The 22,658-nt window shown below is 41.1% G+C and overlaps 1 protein-coding gene across 1 annotated transcript; it reads right to left on the reverse strand.

Annotated features, from left to right (window-relative positions):
* Window positions 1–3,550: 3,550 nt before the first annotated feature.
* LOC119807329 (olfactory receptor 52K1-like) lies at window positions 3,551–4,504 on the reverse strand. Its single transcript, XM_038319372.1, has one exon. It carries the CDS (start codon window positions 4,502–4,504, stop codon window positions 3,551–3,553), a length of 954 nt encoding a protein of 317 aa, XP_038175300.1.
* Between the last annotated feature and the right edge of the window lie 18,154 nt (window positions 4,505–22,658).

Consider the following 22,658-nt stretch of genomic DNA (forward strand, 5'->3'; position numbering starts at 1 on the left):
CAGGAGCCCGCTTCCTACATATAGCCCCAGCAGCACAGACATTAAGGGCAACATTGAATAAATGGGACCTCCTGAAGCTGAGCAGCTTCTGTAAAGCAAAGGACACTGTCACTAAGACAAAAAGGCAGCCTACTGACTGGGAAAAGATCTTCACCAACCCCACAACAAAGGTCTGATCTCTAAAATATATAAGGAACTCAAAAGACTAGACTTTAAAATGCTAATGAACCCAATTAAAAAATGGGGCACTGAACTGAACAGAGAATTCTCAACAGAAGTTCGAATGGCCAAAAGACACTTAAGGGCATGCTCAACCTCCTTAGCATCAGGGAAATGCAAATCAAAACAACGTTAAGATACCATCTTACACCTGTCAGAATGGCTAAAATCAAAAACACCAATGATAGCCTTTGCTGGAGAGGATGTGGAGTAAGGAGTACACTCATCCATTGCTGGTGGGAATGCAAACTTGTGCAACTGCTTTGGAAAGCAGTGTGGAGGTTTCTCAGGAAATTTGGGATCCACCTACCCCAGGACCCAGCAATCCCACTCTTGGGAATTTACCCAAGAGATGCCCAATCATATTACAAAAGCATCTGTTCAACCATGTTTATAGCAGCATTATTTGTAATAGCCAGAACCTGGAAACAACCTAGATGCCCTTCAGTGTAAGAATGGTTGAAGAAAGTGTGAAATATATACATGCTAGAATACTACTCAGCGGTAAAAAACAATGACATCTTGAATTTTGCATGCAAATGGAGGGAAATAGAAAACACCATCCTGAGTGAGGTACCCCAGGCCCAAAAAGATGAACATGGGATGTACTCACTCATAATTGGGTTCTAGCCATAAATAAAGGACATCGAGCCTATAATTCGTAAAAATCCTAGAGAAGCTATATAAGAAGGTGAACCCAAAGAAAAACATATAGTTATCCTCCTGGATACTGGAAGTAGACAAGATTGCTGGACAAAAAATGGGAACATAGGGGTGGGGTGGGATGGGGGAGGGGGGATGGGGTGAGAAAAGTGTGAAGTGGAGAATGGGAAGAGCTTGGGGGAATAGGATGGTTGGGATATAGGAGGGTGGATATGGGAACAAGGAATTATATATCTTACTTAAGGGAGCCATTCTAGGGTTGGCAGAGGCTTGACTCTAGAGGGGTTCCCAGGTGTCCAGGAAGACGCCCCCAGCTAGGTCTTTGGGCGGCTGAGGAGAGGGTGCCAGAAATGGCCAGATCCTATTGCCATACTCATGAATATCTTGCATATCACCATAGAACCTTCACCTGGCATTGGATGGAGAAAATGACAGAGCCCCACATAGGAGCACCGGACTGAGCTCCCAAGGTCCCGATGAGGAGCAAAAGGAGGGAGATCATGAGCAAGGAAGTCAGGACCGTGAGGAGTGCGTTTACCCATTGAGACAGTGGGACAAATCTAACGGGAGACCACCAAGTCCAGTTGGAATGGAACTGATGGAACAGGGGACCAAACCGGGCTCTCTGAATGTGGCTGACGGTGGAGGAGGACTGAGAAACCAAGAACAATGGCAATGAATGTGAACTCTACATCATGGACGGGCTCACTGTGAGCCTTAACCTTCACCTGGCAATGGATGGAGATAGAGACAGAGCCCCACATTGGAGCACCGGACTGAGCTCCCAAAGTTCTGATGAGGAGCGGATGGAGAGAGATCATGAGAAAGTCAGAACCATGAGGGACGCGTTCACCCATTGAGACGGCAGGACAGAACTAATGGGAGACCACCAAGTCCACTTGGAATGGGACTGATGGAACATGCGACCAAATCGGACTCTCTGAGGGTGGCTGATGGTGGAGGCTGACCGAGGAGCCAAGGACAATGGCGATGGGCTTGGTCTCTACGACATGGACGGGCTCTGTGTGAGCCTTGTCAGTTCGGTTGCTCACCTTCCTGGACCTGGGGGGAGTTGGGAGGACCTTGGTCTCAACATAGTGTAGAGAACCCTGATGGCTGTTTGGCCTCAAGAGGGAGGGAGTGGGGGTGTGGGTGGAGGGGAGGGAAGGGGGAGGAGGAGGGGAGGAGATGGCAATTTTTAATAAAAAATAAATAAACTGGAAAAAAAATATAATGAATCTCACTGTTATAAAGGTTTATTTATTTATTTCAGGGCACATATATATGGCTAATGAAGAAATGTGCTATTGCCAAAGCAGTTCATTAAAGAGAGATCTATTCATTTATTAAGGAAACATTTATTACTTATCAAATGCCAGGAACCATGACAAAAATACAATCATTGTCTGCTGTAGGTGCAGAAATAATTCACCCATTAAAAATACATATACATTTGTAAGTTAATAATAAATTAAGAAAGAAATAAGCCAAGTTTTCTGATGGTGGAAAACAAATGACTTGATGTGATTGGAGAATTCTCCAAATGGATAGAGGTGAACAAAAATGGCGAGATTAAGAACAGGCATCTTAGCTAACTCTGACTGGAGGGAACACAAATATTTGAGGAACTTAAAGAAGGGCACTTACATATACAGAATATATAATACTAGGGCAATACTATATGTTTCCAGGGCATGTAAAGATATAAAAGCACACCGCAAATTAATTAAAGTGAGTGACAATGGGAGCAGTTTGGGAGAAAATGAGCAAAAGAGTTAGCAATGAAGAAAGAAAAGCAAATAGAATGAGAATCAAGAAAAATAGTGCAGGCAGTCATGTTCTATGCTTGAGTCTCTATTCTTCAGACTAAAAATGGAGAAAGTAAAGAATACATTATTCTCAAGGGTAAAAAATGTGTAGTATTAAAAGAACAGTCTATCACAAAATTAAACTGAAAGAGTATATAGAATAAAGAAACCAAGCTTCGCATGCAACTCTGGAATCAAGTAGGCACGAAGAGTCTGAAGCATTTTCTCAGAAGCTCAAACTCCAAGACATCTCCACGATTTGATAGCTGTCCTTCTCTGAAGTCAGACTTTCTCCAGCAGAGAGGATCTATCTGCGCCCATGTGAGGCTGACTGTGTGTGCTACATGGTGGGAGCGGCCTTACTTCCTCACAACTTCAGAATAGGCACCCACTTTACAGCTCTCACTAAATTCCTGGAGTCCAGGTGTATAAAAATCCTTATATGTGTGCGTGTGTGACATGGTCTTCCTATGTAACCCTCATCAGATTACAACTCACCATATATCCCAGATTAATCTCAAACTCATGATTCTCCTGCCCCAGTTTTCCTCCTGTATTTCCATGCCCACTTAACATCCTATTTCTTAACTATCTGCTGTAACTATATCATTAACACAAACTATCGATTTTAGAAGAAAAAAGATACCAAAGGTACTGCTTAGTGAATAACTGAGATTCTACAGACATTCTTAGTCTCGAATTCCAATACGCAAACATGAGAGAACACAGAAAAGATGCCCCTTCTTACAATATCCCAGATGCCTTCTGTCTCTACCAGGCAAATGATCTGGACAACAGAACTTCTAATCTATGGAGAAGGGGCATATTGACCCCTGAATCCCAGTTGACAAAAATGGCAGTCAAGTGGGTTCAATCTTCTTGGGGCGTATAATTGTGAACAGACTCTCTCGGATCTGCTTGGTCTTAACCCCATATACAATGGGGTCCAGAGCAGGGGGGAAGAGCAAGTAGAGGTTGGCCAGGATGACCTTGACAGCAGAAGTTGTAGATGGCCCAAAGCGCTGCATGACCACAGAAAGAAAGCCTGGACCATAGAAGAAGAGGATGACGCAGACATGGGCTGTGCATGTGCTTCCTGCTTTACCGCGTGCCTCGGGGGAAGGGAAATGCATCACGGTCCTCACAATCTGCCCATAAGAGTAGGCGATGAAGGCCACATCCCCCACACCAAGGAAGATTGCCACAGCAAAGGCATAGAGACTGTCCAGGGTCGTGGCCCCACAGGCCAGCTTCACCACTGCCATGTGCTCGCAGTAGGTATAAGCAATTGTGTGTGAACCACAGTAAGACAGTCGATGGGCCAGGCTTGGAAAGAAGATGGTTAAACCCACACCTCGCAGTGTCACCAGGCCTCCGATCTTGGCGACAACTTCAGGAGTAAGGATGGTTGCATAATGCAACGGGTTGCAGATAGCCACAAAGCGATCCAAGGCCATGGCCACCAGCACCCCTGACTCCATGGCAGAGAATGCGTGGATGACAAACATTTGGGACAGACAGGAGTAGGAGCTGATGGCTGTAGCACCAAACCAGAAAATAGCCAGCATCTTAGGCAGAGTGGAGAGGGAGAGGATCAGGTCAACAAAAGAGAGCATAGCAAGAAACAGAAACATGGGCTGGTGAAGCCTGGGTTCTGACCAGATGAGAGAAAGCAGGAGTGCATTCCCAGTTAGTGACAGGACAAACATGAAGCAGAAGGGAAGGGATATCCAGATGTGGGCAGCAGTCAGGCCTGGGATGCCAGCCAAGAAGAAAGTATGTGAAAGGAGGTGAGAATCATTGGAAAGAATCATGGTGTTATCACACATTGAGGAGCAGAGGATCACTGCAAGTAAAGGCAGGGATATAAGACTCAGTGAGTGAAGATTAATAGGAAGTCAACAAAAGCACCATATCCCTCTTACCCCACAGTTAGTTCTAAAGAAATGCTCAAAATGCATGTCAGTTTATTCAATTTTTCTGCGTATCTTCAAATCAGAAGAGGTAAGACAGTTGAAAATACATTGGTGAGAAGTTCAGAAACCAGATTCTAAGCTTAAATCCACAGTATGTCTGTTCTGAGCTAATTTATTTAACTGTAAGCATCCAGTAAGTATTATTAGTTTAAAATCTTTCTTCTCAAGCTCATATTCCAAATGCTGGTACTTGATGTAATTATCATTGGCCTTAGTGTCAGTAAACCTTAATCCACTGAATTCACAAACTGCCAAAAATATTAATGTCTGGAAAATTCTTCAACTAGAGGCAAGTCATGCTTTCAGACTTGATTTGACTACCAACATTAGAGAATAATACGCAGTCCCTGGAGACATCAGTGCTGGTTAGACCATTCCTTTCATTTTTCCGTCCTGTTCACTTGCTTCCCAACCCATTACCTCTGTGACTGACAGCCTCACCTGCTGTATCTCCCTCTCCTTCAAGGTGCTGATGTTCTAACGTTATGGTGACCTGGAGAGTAAACAGAAGCTCTTGGACACATCAGTGATATTAAGGCCAAAATGTTGTGTGTTGTAGTCACCTACTGAGAGTGGAGCGGAAAGTTATCCCTGCAACAGTTTGCAACATCATCTGCATTCCCAAGGTGCTCCCTGTGAAATGCCATCATTGTTTGCTATAAGAGAAGCAGCAATCTAGGAAGAAATACATGAACCAGTGTCACAGATCTGCATAAGTGAGTAAAAACCACAACTCACACCCACTGACCCCCTAAACTCGCAGATGTTTTTCTGTCTCTGTTAGATTGGCTTTTACAGGCCAAGAAAGAAGATCTACGACCCTTGGACCATGACTAAAAGAGGGTAACAGTACAGATGATGAAACAAGGACCAGTGAGCTGTGATTTGGGGGTTGTGTCTCTCTGACATCCTAATGCCTCAGGAACCATGATCTTCTCATGTGAAAGATAAGCACAGGGACACAAAGACATGAAGACTTCACTTCATCAGCACTGACCTAGGGTGGTCATCAAACCTTAACCCACCACATATCTGAAACTGCCCAAAATATGAACATCTGGAAAACATACTTCATGTAGAGGCTTCTCCGTCTTCCAGATTTTACCTGGCTGCCAAGATGAGCTAATAATATATGGTCTCTAGTAAACATATTTGGTGTCTATGAAAGCTTTGGGTATAAAAGAACTGAATTACATGCTAAGTGTGAAAGTAATAGCCACTGATCTTACAGGACCAATGCTGACAAAAGTGAGTCTCTGATATGAGATAAAGAAACAAAAGTCATCTTGGAATGTGGCTCAAGAAAGAGATATCTTGATTGAGGGAGCCATTATGTGGCTAGCAAGAAACCTGGCACTAAAGAAATTCCTAGGAATCCACAAGGATGACCCCAGCTAAGACCCTAAGCAATAAAGGAGAGGGGGCCTCACCAGGTAGCTGATGGCTATCTTTTTTTTTCTTTTTCTTTTTTTTCTTTTTTTCCTCATTTTTTATTAAAGATTTCCATTTCCTTCCCTCCCCTCCCTTCCACCCATACCCCCACTCCACCCCTCCCCAAGACAAAGAGCCATCAGGATTCCCTTCACTATGTTAAGTCCAAGGTCCTCCCAGCTCCCCCTAAGTCCAGGAAGGTCTTAAATGTCACCATAGAACCTTCATCCAGCAACTAATGGAAGCAGTTGCAGAGATCCACAGCAGAGTACTGGGCTGAGCTCCCAAAGTCCACTCGAAGAGTAGGGGGAGTGAGAATACAAGCAAAGAGGTCAAGACCAGGATGGGGACACCCACTGAAACACTTACCTGAGCTAATGGAAGCTCACCAATTCCGGCCTGACAGCAAGGGAACCACCATAGGACCAAGCTAGGCCCTCTGAATGTGGGTGACAGTTGTATTGCTGGGGCAGAGTGTGGGGCCACTGGCAGTGGGACCCAGGATTTATCCCTACTGCATGTACTGGCTTTTTGAAACCCATTCTCTTTGGAGGGATACCTTGTTCAGCCTAGATATAGTGGAAGGGCCTTGGTCCTGCCTCAAAGCCATGTGTTAGATTTTGTTGACTTCCCATGGGAAGCCTTACCCTCTCTGAGGAGTGAATAGGGGTAAGATGAGGGGGAGGGGGAGGGAGAAGAAGGAAGGGAGGGAGTAGAAACTGGATTTCACATGTGAATTGAGAAAAGATAGGTTTTTTTTTCTAAAAAACAAAAAGGCTGGGCGGAGGTGGCACATGCCTTTAATCCCAGCACTGGGGAGGCAGAGGCAGGTGGATCTCTCTGAATTCGAGGCCAGCCTGGTCTATAAGAGCTAGTTCCAGGGCAGGCTCCAAAGCAACACAGAGAACTCTGTCTCAAAAAACCAATAAATAAATAAATTAAATAAATAAATAAAAATTTAAAAATAAATTAAAAAAAGAAAGCTTGGTTTTAAAATGGCCAAGAAAGCTTGCCTCTCCCTCTGAAGAAGGACATGTAACTATTTTATTTTTCCTTCAACCATAGCTGCCAAGGCAACTGTGTGACAATGGCAGCTGTAAAGGATACAGAGTGGCCTGGAGGCCCAAGGTCATGGACCAAGTCCTGGTACAAGTTATCTTCTCTGGCTTGTCACCTCTGCTGACCTAAGAAAAGCCATTTCTAAACATACAATTATGTTTCCTCACATGTGAAATGATTATATTAAAATCTGCTCCTCAGGGCATAGTGAAAATTAAATGAGATTTAATATAAAAAGTGTCAAATATTGAAACTATCCTTTATTGGGCTACACATAATAAATAGTATAATGGAAGCAATCTGGCTAAGAGTAATAGAAATTTTGGGATTTTGAGACAGGGTGTAGCAGCCAGAGTAACCTGATCAAGAGTGCTGTATCCACTCCCACCCATCATGGCCCCCGTTCTCCTAATCACCCCAAAGCCTGTTTCTGTGAGGAAGTAGAGAAGTGTGGCTCTGATTACCTGAACATCTGCCTCAAGTTATCCTCTAAACAGTCTGTCTTTTAGCCTCTGCCTTCAGAAAACTGTTAGAAATAATTACACCTGGTAGCTCTGGGATCAGAAAATATTACTATTTTACCCATGAGCTTTACATAAATATCTAAGCCAATAAACTCAGCAGGTCTGCCTCTATCAAGGAAGTAAGAGAGTCAGAGAAGGCAAGGGGTTAAGGAGCCAGAGAAACCTCAATTCCAGAGTGCCTTCAAAAATGTTTTCCTATGAATAGTCCTCTGGGCATCAAAGAGGAGCAGGCCTCCAAAAAGCCTCCTATCCCAGGACTGAACTGCCTGATTTGCTGAGGAATTTTCACATACTCACTCCCTCTTTCCCTTGCCTGTCCCATCTAATACCACACAAAGTCTGTGCAGGTTTCTAACAAAGGCTATAGTATTGCCTATGCTGTTCTTTCAGTTTTACTTAATGATATTAAGAGCAAGCCATTTCGCCATCAGACCATCAGACTACCCAGACTATAGGACTGCTAAAATATGGATATAGCCTTTATATGTCTCTCTTCCTACCCTGGACCATTACTCACCAAAGAACTCTGTTGGTTGACCTACAGAAGGCTAAGAGGTTAGGCTCCACAAGCCCCAAGAAAAGAGTATTTAATAGAATGCTTTTGAGACATTGTCTGTAGGGATCCAAAGTGAATTTTCAATCACCTAGACACCAATTAATATTTCTGCCTCCTCTTCTAACAAAAGTCTAACAATGCCTTTTCTTTTTATTGATTCCCATAGGAACAGCTCTGGCAGGGAATATTTTGAACAGCATCCTCCAGGGTACATCTCCAGTAGGGGACTAGGAAAGGTGTAACTGTCAAGGGTACTGGAAAGACCTAGACTGATGATGATCTGGAAGAGGCTGGTCCAAGAGGGCTGAGGAAAAAAGCAGGGAACTGGGAAGGAGTGGAGTGAACTCAGGAGCAGTGCCGGAGACTGAGGAGAACACCCAGGGTGGGGGAGGAACCCTGAGAAGAGTAGATCAATATGTAGAAGAAGCCTTGATGGAAGGGAGAACATGATCAGAGAATCCTGGTTCAGAAAATGTTGATGGCCCTGGACCTAAAGTTGCAGGGGTAGGTACAAGGCTAAGTCAAGAGCTGCATGTGTAGCTCCCGTATGGCTTCTAACAACTCAGGCCCTTTGGTTGGCTTTTCTACCCTTTACTCACCTCTCAGGCACTAAATAACTCGACAAAGATGTAGATGGGGGTTATCTAGGACTACGGTAGATGGATGATCTATTGGATAGGGAAGAATTGGAGAACTGTGTGTTCAACCTTCAGAAGAAAAGATATATGTGATGGCATACATCAGTCTTAACAGATTCTTCACATCCAGGATGAATCTCCGAAAGGGAAATTGATTTTGTCCTATTAAGCCTTCAGGATAAATGAGAACAAACACATTGTGCTGACTAGTTTTATACTAATTTGACACAGCTAGAGCTATCTGAGGAGGGGGAAACTCAGATGAGAAAATGCCCCCACCAAACTGATCTAGTGGAAAGTCTATGGTGCATTTTCTAAATAATGATTGGTCCATCCACTGGGGCGGTGCCACTTCTGAGTGGGTGGTTCTGCAAGCTAAGCGGACTATGGGGAACAAGCCCATAAGCAGGACTCTTCCTCAGCCTCTGCATCAGCTCATGCTTCCACATTCCTGCCCTGACTTCCTTTAGTGATGGGGTGTGACCTGGATGTTGTAAACTCAAGTAAACCCTTCCACTCCAAGTTGCTTTTGGCCATGGTGTTTTGTCACAGAAACCACCACCAAGACATGCATATAAACATGTTTGAGACAGGGTCTCACTATGCAGCCTTGACCAGTGTGCAACTCACTATGTAGACTATGAAGGCCTTCAACTCATAGAGATTCACCTGCCTCTGCTTTAACAGTGTTGGGATTAAAGGCATGCACAACCACACCTGCATGAATATAAATTTACAGTTAGGATTCAGACATATTTTTGTCTCTTCAGAATGATAATCTCTTATCAGAAAGTCAGAGGTCAACACAGGCTATTTCAGAAAAAAAAATCTCAGAAGATTGGACAGATGTGGACAGTACCAAGAATCTGATAGTCCATTTACTCCAGACGTGTTCTTAGGACACTGCTCATTTCTGGAAGAAATGAGGAGATAAAGCAAGCCTCACTTCAGTTAAAGGCAAGATTATAAACCTAACATAAAATGCCCTGCTCTCTGAGAAGCTACACTTGGCAACAGTGAGTTGAAGGCAGACAATGCTATAATAACTCTGAGAATTCGGGAAACAGGTTAGGTACCAAAACAGGACAGAAACCTGACAGAACATACAGGCAAGACAAGTGGCAAAAGCAATACAAAGATCAGAGGACCCAAGACAGACAGACCCAGAACTGTAACAGAAACTGAGCTGTGGGCAAGTAAGTAGCTGTTTCAGTGAAAGGAGAGTAGATAAGGATGTGGACCACATGACAAACTATAAACGGAGACCGTGCTTTGTTTCCAGGACGCCTAGACCCGAATAATCACACAAAAATTATATTAATCCCAACACTGTTTGGCCAATGGTTTATGATTAGTTCTAGCCATTTCTTATATCTTAAATTAACTCATTTCTATTAATCTGTGTATCACCACAAGGCTGTGGCCTACCAGTAAAGTTCCAGCTTTTGTGTCTTTCTCCTTTGGCAGCTACATGGCATCTCCTTGACTCCGCCTACTTTCTATATCTCTGTAGGGATTTCCTGCCTGGCTTTGCTCTGCTGAGCCATTTGTTGAAACAGTTTTATTCATTAACCAATGATAATAAAACATATTCACAGCATATAGAATGGGAATTCCACATCACAAAACTTTTAGATAAAGTCAGAAATTGTACAAAATATCAAGAGACAGGGATAACATAAGCACAGTCAAGATCTTTGACTTCAATTAATAATGTATATTAAATATATACATTGTGTGTGTGTGTGTGTGTGTGTGTGTGTGTGTGTGTGTGTGTGTGTTCCTCTTAAGATTCTGGGACAGTCTGCACACATGCTGTGATTGTTTAGCTTGGGTGTTTGTGGGGCTTCTAACAGTGGAAGGGGGGTGTCTCTGACTCTTTTACCTGTTCTTGGGACCCTTTACCTCCTACTGGGTTGCCTTGTCCAGCCTTGGAATGAGAACTTGTACCTGGTCTTACTACATCTTGTTATGCTGTGCTCTTTTGATATCACTGGGACACCTGCTCATTTCTGAAGAGAAACAGAGGAGCAGTGGATCTGGGGGCAAGGGGATGTGAGTGGAGCTGGGAAGTCTGGATTGAGGAGAGGCTATGGTTGGGACATATTGTGTGACAGAAGAAAAAATTTTTTAAAAGGTTGTGGGACAGAATATAGAGATTTTAAACTGGGTTAATGTCAAAGCAGAACAACTCCCTGCTGTAGGCAAGGGAAAATGACAAGGGAGGAACTCTGGACATAGCTTGGAGAGAGAAACACCTTGGAGAGGCTGTAAAACTGTGCCTTCAGGGATTAGACAAGGCTTCCCAAACAAGGCCATATTAGACAATGCTCTAAGATGACTCATTAACATTAAAAGGGACACCAAAACTCAGAAAGTAGGAAATTCTTTTTTCTTTGATTACTTCTCTTTATTTTATATATATGAGTGCTTGCCTGCACATATGTCTGCATGCCACCTGTGTGCCTGATACCTGGGGAGGCCAGGAAAGGGTGTTAGATCTCTTGAAATTGGAGTCACAGATGACTGTGAGATGTCACGTGGGAGCTGGAATTAAACCATGTCTTCTAGAAGAGCAGCTGCTGCTCCTAACCACTGAGCCCTGCTCTAGCCAGAAAATAAGGGATTCTTGATGAACATCTTAAAGATCCATCTTGAGCAGCAGGAGAGACAGAAACTGTTCAAAAGGAAGGTTAGGCTCAGTCTATGAGATCTTAAGTCTACCACAAAGAGAACTTCACAGTAAATAAGGACTCAAGAAAGACATTTGGATAGACATGGAAATGATCTATGAAAGGCAGTCTGGTTCATACACACACCAGTGTTGTCAGAGGCTTCCTTCCTAGTATCCTGGGCATAAGAAGAAAAAATATATATATTAGATTTAGGAAAAGTGATTTAAAAATTCAGAAAAAATTGGTTAAAAAAAAGAGCAATCTTGATCAAGGTTTTCCAAACAAAGTTTGTCAAATGTTGAAGAAGGAAATGATCATGAATCTGAGTAAGATTATAGAAAATGGGAGTTAGGGCTGTGGAGAACAGTTCTGTGGACAACAGTACTTGCCCACGCTTACTAACAAGTATGAGGAACCAAGTTCAAATCCCCAGAACCCACATTGACAGTTGAACATGTATCTCAATGAGTATCTGTAACTCCCAAGCTCTTGCAGGGAGATGGGAGGTAGAAAAGCAGATTCCTGGAAGCTCATAGCCAGCTTACCTGAGCTGTGTACCACAGAGGAAAACCAACAAAGACACCTGTCTCATGTGAGGTGGAAGGCGAGGACCAGCACCAAAGGTTGTCTTCAGACCTCCATATGCTCACTGTGCGCATGCCCACATTCACACACACAAATGTGCATATGAGCACACACATGCACCACATAAACATATGCACAGAAATGATTTTAAAAATAAAATAGAAGTTCATACAACATGTTTCTGCTGTGCCACCCATGGGTAAGTAACTGCAAGAATGAAAGGCAGCATGCAGCATGCACACAGACTTTTCCTGTGGCACTGTTCAAACAGGCCATCATATGGGATCATCCTATGTGCCCATTAATAGATGAATGGACAAATATGAGATCTTTCTACACAGTAGAATGATATTCAGCCATCTGCCATATAGAATGAAACTATGTCATCTACAAGATAGGATGGTCTGAATATTATTATATCAAGCAAAATAAGCTAAATTCAGAAAGACAAATATTGTACCTCCTCATATATAGACTCTAAGTCTAAAATTAAAAATATATGAAAGTAGGAACAGGACTATTGGAGAAAGGGGACAAGAGAAGGTGTAAAGGGCCAAATATAATTGAAATATGCTGCATAGATCAATGAAAATGTCATAATCATATACATTATTTTGTATAATGAATATCAACTAATTTAAAAGTTTAAATGCATTTAATTAACACCAAAATAAAAGAAAATAGAAATTTAAAGGAAAACATGTCTCAAACCAAGTTATAGGGACACTATAAATCTGATAATAATAGATACATTACAAAATAAGAAAGCCTAGATCAATATCCTTTATGTACATGGAATAAAAATTCTCAACAAACTATTTAGCAAATAAAACTCAGCAATAGGTAAAAAGAATAATATATTAGGAGTACATAAGGAGGAATTTAACAAGAGCACAAGATAATTTGTCATTCAAAATAACAAGATAAATCCACATATTAGCAAAATACATGAGAAAGAAAGCATATGCCTTATTCAACGACACAGAAACAAACATGCAAACTCAGCACACAGCAGCAGGGCTCTTCAAACATGAAGATAAACCTGTAGATAATGAGTACGGTTAAGGTGGTACATGGCGGTGAAAGATTGAAAGCTTTCTCCTAAAATTGGAGGTGGGCGGTTGTTTCTTTCTACATTGTTCGACATTCTTAGCACTCTTATTGCCCACAGTGCTGGAGGCCCTAGTGATATATATAAGCAAATGAGAGTAGAGACTGGAAAGACTGAAGAAATGTGTACACACACCATGGTCATAGAAAAGCCTGAGATACAGACTGATAGGTGAAGTTAGCAGAGCAACCAAAGTCTTCACTCTACAGGGCTTTTACAAACCTCTTCTATGCCTGATGTGTCCATGTGGGCCTTCTTAATAACTCACCAAACAAAAATCCTTCTTTAAAAGTGTAATTCTCTCAATACATCTTTGAAATTTTTGCTGGCACACCACAGAGGTGGGAAATGTGGTTTCATAGAATTATGAATTTCGCCTCCAGCAGAGAAAGGAAACTTTTAGACTCCCTGCATGCCTTCTACTGACAAAGCTTAGCTTGATTCTACTGACTGAACAGTACTAATTAAAGGGCCCAGAGGCATTTTACAGAAAAGGCAAATGGATATGTTTGTATTCAAGATGCAGTAAACTGATTGCTAATAGAGTTCATGGTTGGAATATCAGTGTAAAATAATGCCATTATGATTACATAATTGCGACTTCTAAATTTATACTCCTGCCATTAACTTTCACTGTTTGGCATGGAAGCATTAAGAGATACATAAAATACTGCTATGGGTACACAGCATATAGTCTACCAGTCTCTATTGAATAGGCACAACCCCCTTTCTCCTGGGTAGCTGAGATTCATCACCCCAGGAAATAGCAAAAGAGAACTCCTTTTTCTGTTGTTTCTGTAGTATGATGCAATAAAATGAGTCCTTTGATATGATAATTTTTAACAAGGGATCCAAATTTTAAAATTTCTGAGCTCAAGATGTATCTCAGAAATAGAGCACTCCAGCAAAACACACACACACACACACACACACACACACATCTGTTCTAGTTCTCTGTTGATATTTGAATATTTTCATTGGCATAAATACAAATCAAAATCCAGACTATCTGCCTATCCTAGTCAGAAAATACCAGTATGCACAAGAGCAATTATAAATCATTAGTCAGCTACACAGCAATCTGGATAGTAGCCTACAGGAAATACCAGTACACACAAGAGCACATATAACCTACTAGTCAGCTGTGCAACAGTCTGGATAGTAGCCTATGGTACCCTCACATCTCTTGTTGTCACTGCTGATCATCAGAACAACGCTGACTTCAGACAGTCAGTGGATTAGATCTGTCTACCTATACTTACTTACTATCAAGCGTCACTAGACTAGGCACCTCACTACTCATCTCAGGAACCATTGAAGATTCTCCAGGAAGTAGGTTAGAGCATTAACATGTTGATTCTGGGCCACCTCTGAACTTAGAAGTGTCTGTTCTGATGAATATCAACATGACCCTCTTCCCATGGTCATACAAATTTTTTATAATACAGTCTGACCTATCAGGTTCATTTTATTATTCTATCATTCAAAATTCATTTCAGACAAACATCACCATTTAATCGTCTTTGACCCAAGCATAGGTATAATTCCATCCAGTTTGTTGTCATTTAATTCCATTAATAATATAAATAAATCCAATGACCCAACTTCTTAGAGGAATAAGTGGTGTTCAGCCAGCTGAGACGGAGCAATAACAGGTCCTGTGATGTCCAGGGCTGCATGCACACTACAATGACTGGCTCAACATGCGCCATTTTCAAACATCTATTTAGTTTTGTTTGTATATGAATGTTTTGCCTATATGTATGTTTGTGCACCACTTAAGTATGTGTCTGGTGTCTATGGTGTCACTGGAGTTGCAGATGGTGGTGGGCCATCATGTAGATGCTGGGAATTCACACACACCAACCATCATTGAGTTCATTCATTTCTTCTCAAAATACATTGGTTGGTGAAAACTATCACAAATAACGGCCTTTACCAAAACAAGCTAATGCTTCTGTCAGGGAAAATAATTCATTACTCTTTATTGTAATTCAATATTTAAAAACTCATAAAAAGAGAAAATAGTCATGGATGAAGGAAGTAATCAACATGAATTTTAGAATTATTCAGTTCTAAAATATATCCATTATTTTGTCATTTTGAGGTCCTTAGCAAGAATAATACATGGGTTAAGACAAAAATAAACATGGTAAGTTTTAAGATGTGCAGAACACAAATAAGAGGAAGTAAAACACAGTGTTGTCTCTAGAAGAGATGTTGACCAAAGATAAAGATCTTGATAGGCAGAAAGTTCTCAGGGAACTAGGGAATGACTGATGAGACTGGAGTGAATGAATGTCTGAGGAACCTGGAGTGAAAAGTGGTCTGCGAGGCTACCCCTGGGACCAGGACTACTTGCCAAAGAAATCTTAAGTCTTATTCCCATGGCAACATTTAAGGCATTGGGCCATTGAGGATAGAGTAAGGAGGGCCAACAGTCAACACAACAGAAGCAGTCAACTTGGGGAATTATAATAAACCTTCAGACTCCAGATATGAAGAAGAGGGAAGGGTGTGTTCTGGATGGTGGGCTGTGCACAGGTCACTATAACATGGACAGCAGAAGCTGCTGCAGGACCCTTTAATGGGGAACCTCTTCACACCCTCCTGAGGGGGTAAGTAAGCCAGAGAGGGCCTGCATGTTGGGAGATGAACGGACAGTCCCAGCATTATAATTTAGTCCTGATTTGAGTGAGAAGTGAGGTGAGAGTCTCTCTCCTGTAGTTCTATCCTAGTCTCTGACTAGAAATCTCATCTCTGGCTTTCTTCGTTTGTTTTCTTTTCTTTCTACAATTCATCATCTTCAATATTTTCCTTCTCCCAGCTGTTCGCTTAAGTAGGGACTGGGATCTATGATCAGGAAGCAAGAGAGGAATGAGGCAGCAGTCTGAGCTGACCAGTGATGGTAGGCCAGGGGACTTGATGGGATAGTCTACATCCAACTGTTTTATTATGTTTGACAAAATGTATATAATATCAAAGACAAAAATTTTAAAAATAGAGTATTTAATGTAAATCCAAACTGAATTCCCATTAACATAAATTAAAAAGCTGATTTACATGAAATCATTGTTTTACTCTGTCCATGAACTTCTAACCATTTCATTGGGCAGAAAACAAGAAGTAAGAGATAAAAATATTTAGAAAGAGAAACAACACTTTTTATGCAACTTTTAGTTCTATCTTTAAAATTACTTTAAGAAACAGTTTCAGTGAGAAACTAGACATTAACAATACTTTAGCAAAGAGAATCATATAGAAGACCAAAATAAAACTACAATGTATAAATATGAGGCATTTTAACCACCAGTAATTGTGTACTTGATCCAATCAAAAAAGTGAGGGGTCAGGCAGTGGTTGCACATGCCTTTAATCCCAGCACTCCAGAGGCAGAGGTAGGAGGATCTCTGTGAGTTTGAGTCCAGCCTGGTCTACAGAGCTAGTTCCAGGACAGGCTCCAAAGCTACAGAGAAACCCTGTCTTTAAAAAAAATGAGTTAGGCACAGTGGCACAATCCTGTAATCTCAGCACTTGAGAGGCAGAGAGGTAGGAGGGTCAGTTTAAAGTCTTCTTGAATACAGAGGTAGTTTGCAGCCAAGTTGGCTTATACAAGACTCAATCTCAAAAAAAGTAAATAAATAAATACAATGTAAAACATCATGAGTCTCTTAAAGTTAATGAATACAAGAAGAAATAATAAAAATGAGGATAATAAGGATCAACTCCACAGGTGATCATATGCCAGAAGAAATATATATATAATGTTTACATATACATTTATATGCATATGTATATTTAAATACATAATATAGAGAGCCAATCATATATTATTTTTAAAAATCTCAAAAATATAATAATTATGAGAACATAACAGTGCAACATTCTAAAGATTTATTTTTTGTTTTGCTTACTACCTATATGTATGCATGTGTGTATGTGCACTGTGTGTATGGGTGCTCTCAGAGGCCAGAAAAGGGTGCCAAATCCCCTGAAGCTGGGATTATAGGCTTTGTGAGCTCCCTGATATGAGTGCTAAGAACCAAACTCCACTCCTTAGGAGAGTAGCAAGAATGCTCAGCCCCAGAGCTGTCTCTCCATCTTAGCCGGAGAGCTGTCTCTCCAGCTCAGCCCCAGAGCCGTGTCTCCAGCATAGCCGCAGAGCTGTGTCTCCAGCATAGCCGCAGAGCTGTGTCTCCAGCTTAGCCCCAGAGCTGTCTCTCCAGCATAGCCGCAGAGCTGTCTCTCCAGCTTAGCCCCAGAGCTGTCTCTACATCTGCTACACATTACACATTTTAATGAGTATTTTTAAAGAGGTAAATTTAGGAAGAAATCATCCACGTTTGTGAATGAAAAGATGTGATGCAAAAGCTCCTCTTTTTTTCCAAAAATGTATCTATATGTAATGCCCAAACAAAACAGTGCTACTTTATAAATCAACACAGAAATTCTAAAGTTAATCTAGAAAATTAATGCAGCAGTGGGAATTAAAATTGAAGAGAATAATGAAAGGAATGAAACTTTGTGTGTAATAAACTTCCTGATATTTACACAAAAATAACCAGAAATAGAAACAGTAGATTTCCAGAATAGAATTGTACTCTGTGTGTGTACATGCATATGTGTGAGTGTCTATGTGTGTCATAGAAGACTCACTATATGACAAAGGAAGCAGAATAACCACTCAGTGAGAGAAGCAGAACCCATGTTTAACTATTCAAAATCAGTTTATTTACATATTTCTCATTAGTAGCAAAATCAATTCCATGCAAATTGGTTGTGCTATAAGCCAAAACGTCAATCACTAAAAATTAATAGCCATTCAGAAGCAAATATTGGTAAAAAAAAATTTAGGGAAAGAATAATATTCTGCAATTATTCCTTATTTGAATAATGGAATACAAATATAAATGTTTTAAAGTGGATATTTTACAGCATGTAAAAGCCACCAAACAGAAATTGGGCAAAAGATAACCAAAACAATCTACATCTGGGTTCTTTTGTACCTATCTGGAATTTTTCTAAAATTGAGAATTTATTGAGAATTCAGTATGTTCAAAAGACCACATTATTGGTGAGACCGGTTCCTCTTCCTTCAGCCTAGATAACCATGGTCTTTTTCTGTTTTCCCCTAATACACAGGCAGATGCTGAGAACAAGACATACCATGATATGGATACCACACTCCATGCAAGCAACAGCTCAGAGTTTCAAGTGTCTGAGTTCATCCTGCTGGGATTCCCAGGCATTCATGAGTGGCAACACTGGTTCTCCTTGCCCATGGCTCTGCTTTACCTTATAGCTCTTGGTGCCAATCTCCTCATCTTGATCACCATCTACCATGAGCCTAGCCTACATCAGCCAATGTATCAGTTTCTTGGTATCTTAGCTGCAGTTGATATTGGCTTGGCTACCACCAGCATGCCCAAGATCCTGGCCATCCTGTGGTTTGAACTCAGTCTCCAGAGTCTCTGTTCTTAACCCTTTCTCTCCATTCACCTCATTGCTAATTATCATAAGGAAGCTAGGATAGTAAAACAAGCTAAAATTATATGTTACTCATTTTTAGTAAAGTTCCATTTACAGCATGACAGTAGAGATGAATGATGTCAATAGAATATTCAGTTCTACAAGCATCAAGAAGAGGAGGGTGGGAGCTGCAGAGATGGCTCAGCAGTTAAAAGCACATGTTGCTCTTGTAGAGGACAAGGGTTTGATTCCCAGTACCATATCCACATAGTGGCTCACAACTACTGTCAGAGGGGATCTGAGGCAAAACAGTCATATAAAAAACATAATAAAATAAATTAATCTAAAAACTATATTTTAATAAAAGAAAAAGAAGATGGCAATGACCACGATTTGACTCAGCAACAGAAGGTGATCAAATCCATGTATCCTCCAGTCAAGCATGAGTATAATATTCACATAGTATGACTGGGGTACAATTCCATGATCTGGGGAGCATTTGAAGAGTTTACAACAGCCATGTTTAGTCAGATGACAAACTCTGGGACTAAGAAACCCTTCCAAACAGTAAAATAAAATTTCAAAGAAATTATCACTGTCCATGTGGCCTCATGAAGCGAAGATCAAAGTAATAACATATTCTGCAGGCAAGTATGTAGTGAAGAGAAACCAGAACGGGTTTTCTTTTTGTTTTTATTTTCATCTATTCTTCCTGCATACAAACCTCCTAACTGCATCCTCCCCTCCTTCCACTCCTCCCAAGTCCCTCCCACCTCCCCTCTCCCCCAGATCCACTGCTCCTTCATTTCCCTTCAGAAAAGATCGAAGCCCAGAAATTTTTGTAATTGTTCACACTTAAGATAGAAAATTATGCCAGGCGGTGGTGGCTCATGCCTTTAATCTCAGCACTCAGGAGGCAGAGGCAGGTGGATCTCCATGAGTTCAAGGCCAGCCTGGTCTATAAGAGCTAGTTCCAGGACAGGCTCCAAAGCTACAGGAAAAAAAAAAGATAGAAAATTATTCCTGTGAAAAACTGATTTTTCTCTTTCTTTTGGGAAGATAAAATGGTTCAATTTCTATAGTGTTTTTTGGTCAAATGTAATGTTACAGAACAAAATTTTAAAGAGTATCTTTTGAAATGTGAAAATCTGGACACATCTCTGGTCTCTGGTCCTCAGACAATGGGGTCTTCCATTCTTGAAGAAAACAGAGAAATCAGCAGCAACTTTCCTGTCTAATGAAAATGATAGCTTTAAACCCTCTACAAGAAGTCACTCTAGACAATTTTTTAGTAAGAGCTTGACAGGGTTTTTTTTTCAGTTCACAAAATCTTCAATTAATTTGCCTTGGAGCTCTACAAATAATAAAGCAAAAATATTTAAGAAATAAAATATTCAAATTGATTTGAACTTCTCTAATGAAATATAAAAATCTTTATGAAGGAGTCTTACAGTTCACTGGCAACATAAAGAACAACAGAGGTTCTGATTTTATATTTAATTAACTTTTTTCATTTATTTTACATACTGACCACAGTTTCCCCTCCCCCCTCTCCTCCCATTCCCTCCCCTGGCTCTGATCTACCCAGTCTCCATCCACTCCTCTCTCTCCATTCAGAAAGGGACAGGCCTCCCCTGGGTGTTAAAAGAGACCCTAATAATCACACAGAATCTATATTAATTACAATACTGTTTGGCCAATGACTCAGGCATATTTCTAGCTAGTTCCTACATCTTGAATCAATCAATTTCTATTAATCTGTGTAATGCCATGAGGCTGTGGTCTACCAGTAAGGTTCTAGAGCCCTGTTGTCTTTCTCCTTCAGCAGCTACATGGCGTCTCTTTTCTTTGACTTTGCCTACTCTCTCTATGTATCTCTCTGTTTGGATTTCCTGTCTGGCTTTATTTTGCTAAGTCATTGACAAAACAGCTTTATTTATTAACCAATAAAACAACACAAATACAGAAGGACATTCCACATCACATGGGTATGAGCAAAGCATGACACATCAAGTCAAGGCAGGACCAACCTTCTCCCTCTGAACTGAGGCTGGGAGAAAGTAATCCAGTATAGAGAACGGGTTCCCAAAAGCCAGCTAAGTGCCAGGGACAGGCCCTGATTTCACTGCTAGAAGCCTTACAGGACAAGCTATATAACTGTCACACACACAAGTTCCCTGACTATGCTCCCATGAGCTTAGGTCAGCTGTCTCTGTGGGTTACCCCACCAGGACCTTGATACCCCTGCCCCATTCAGTCCCTCCTCCCTTTCTTCATTGGGGAGGAGGGAGAGTAAGGAAAGAGACATCTTGGTTGGGGGCCATTTCTGGGTTAGGGAAAGACAACAGAAGTTTTAAAGCAGAATCACACCACAAGACAGGTGATGTTTGGGTAGAACAGAGAACAAGTAGCACAAATTAGTTTGTTACTTGTTTAAATGTACAAGTATGGACTAACAAAGAAGAAACACTGGCTCAAGACAATGTGTGTACACTAGGAGATTTCCTGACACAGTAGCAAAGCATTGTGATGGGCTTTAGGGAAAGATCAACTGTGCCAATAAATTTGGAAGCCCAGGTATGAGAACTTTAGACTATTGACTCTCAAGCCATTAAATTGGTGTGGGACAATTGTCTATATTCTGTCAATTATGTTTTAAATAAACGCTGATTGGCCAGTAGCCAGGCAGGAAGTATAGGTGAGACAACTAGACAGGAAGTAGAGGCGGGTCAGTGAGAACAGGAGAATTCTAGAAAGAGGGAAGCTCCCTCTGCAGTCCTGCCCAGACACAGAAGAAGGAAGATGTGACCTACCCTGCTGAAAAAGGTACCGAGCCATGTTGCTAACATATGCTAGAATAATGAACTAATATAAGTTATAAGAGTTAATAAAAAGCCTGAGCTAATGGGCCAATCAGCTTATAACTAATATGGACCTCTGTGATTTTCTTTGGGACTTAACGAATGTGGGAACTGGGCAGGACAGAAACTCCTTGCAACATTAAATCATCTTTCCTTTGGTATAGTTGGTTAGATGGCATTCACATCCTTCTGTGGATAAAGCAAAATTTGACTATGTATGTTTATTTGGCATTCTTTAATAAGACTATGTTAGTGACACTTTATCATTGTGATAAAATATTTAAGAAAAACAACTTAAAGAAGAAAAGGTTGGGGCTTGTATTTTCAGGCCATTATCAACTAACTCATTGCTTCCACATCTGTGACAAAGCAGAGGTGTCAGGGGAGAGAGGCATGTGCAATAAAGCTGATCATTCTCTGGAGGTCAGAAACTACAGTGAGAGTAGGAAAGGTTTGTGGACAAGACCCTTAAATCCATGCTCCTAGTAACCTATGTCCTATAATTAGGCCCCACTTCCTAAAAGTTCAGGTACCTATGAACTCATCAGTGGATTAATTTATTGATAATTGTTAGTGCTTTCATAATCCAACTACCTCTCACAATATTTCCACTAGCTAGGGACCATGCTTTCAATACATAGGCCTTTTAGGAAGAACCTTCATACCTTAACTATAACATTCTACCCCTTGATACCTTCTCCATCTTCTAATGCAAAATGTATCTACTTCTGTGGTTTCCTGGTCTCACTGTTTCAGCATTTCTCAAAAGTCCGAAGCTCAAAGTCTTCTTTAAGACTCAAGATAGACTCTTACAATGAGCACCCCCCCCCCCAAAAATAAGAAAGTTATTCACTTCCAAAGTAAAATGATATAGAACAAACATTCTCATTCCAAAAACTAGGGATGTGGGCACAAAAAGAAATGATACCCAAGCAAGATCAAAACCCAGGAGGACAAGCATGAACTTGAAACACTAAGTCCATCATCAAGGGCACATGGCGCTGTGGTGTAAACTCCAAATGGCTGAGACAGCTCCATTCATGTGTCTTTCCTTGGCACAGTCCAAATGGCAGGTCTCTTGGA

The sequence above is a fragment of the Arvicola amphibius genome, chromosome 1, assembly GCF_903992535.2.
Source record: "Arvicola amphibius chromosome 1, mArvAmp1.2, whole genome shotgun sequence".
Classification (NCBI taxonomy): domain Eukaryota; kingdom Metazoa; phylum Chordata; class Mammalia; order Rodentia; family Cricetidae; genus Arvicola; species Arvicola amphibius.

Excerpts from the sequence above, each read along its gene's own strand:
- LOC119807329 (XM_038319372.1), bottom strand. The coding sequence starts at position 4,504 with ATGATTCTTTCCAATGATTCTCACCTCCTTTCACATACTTTCTTCTTG.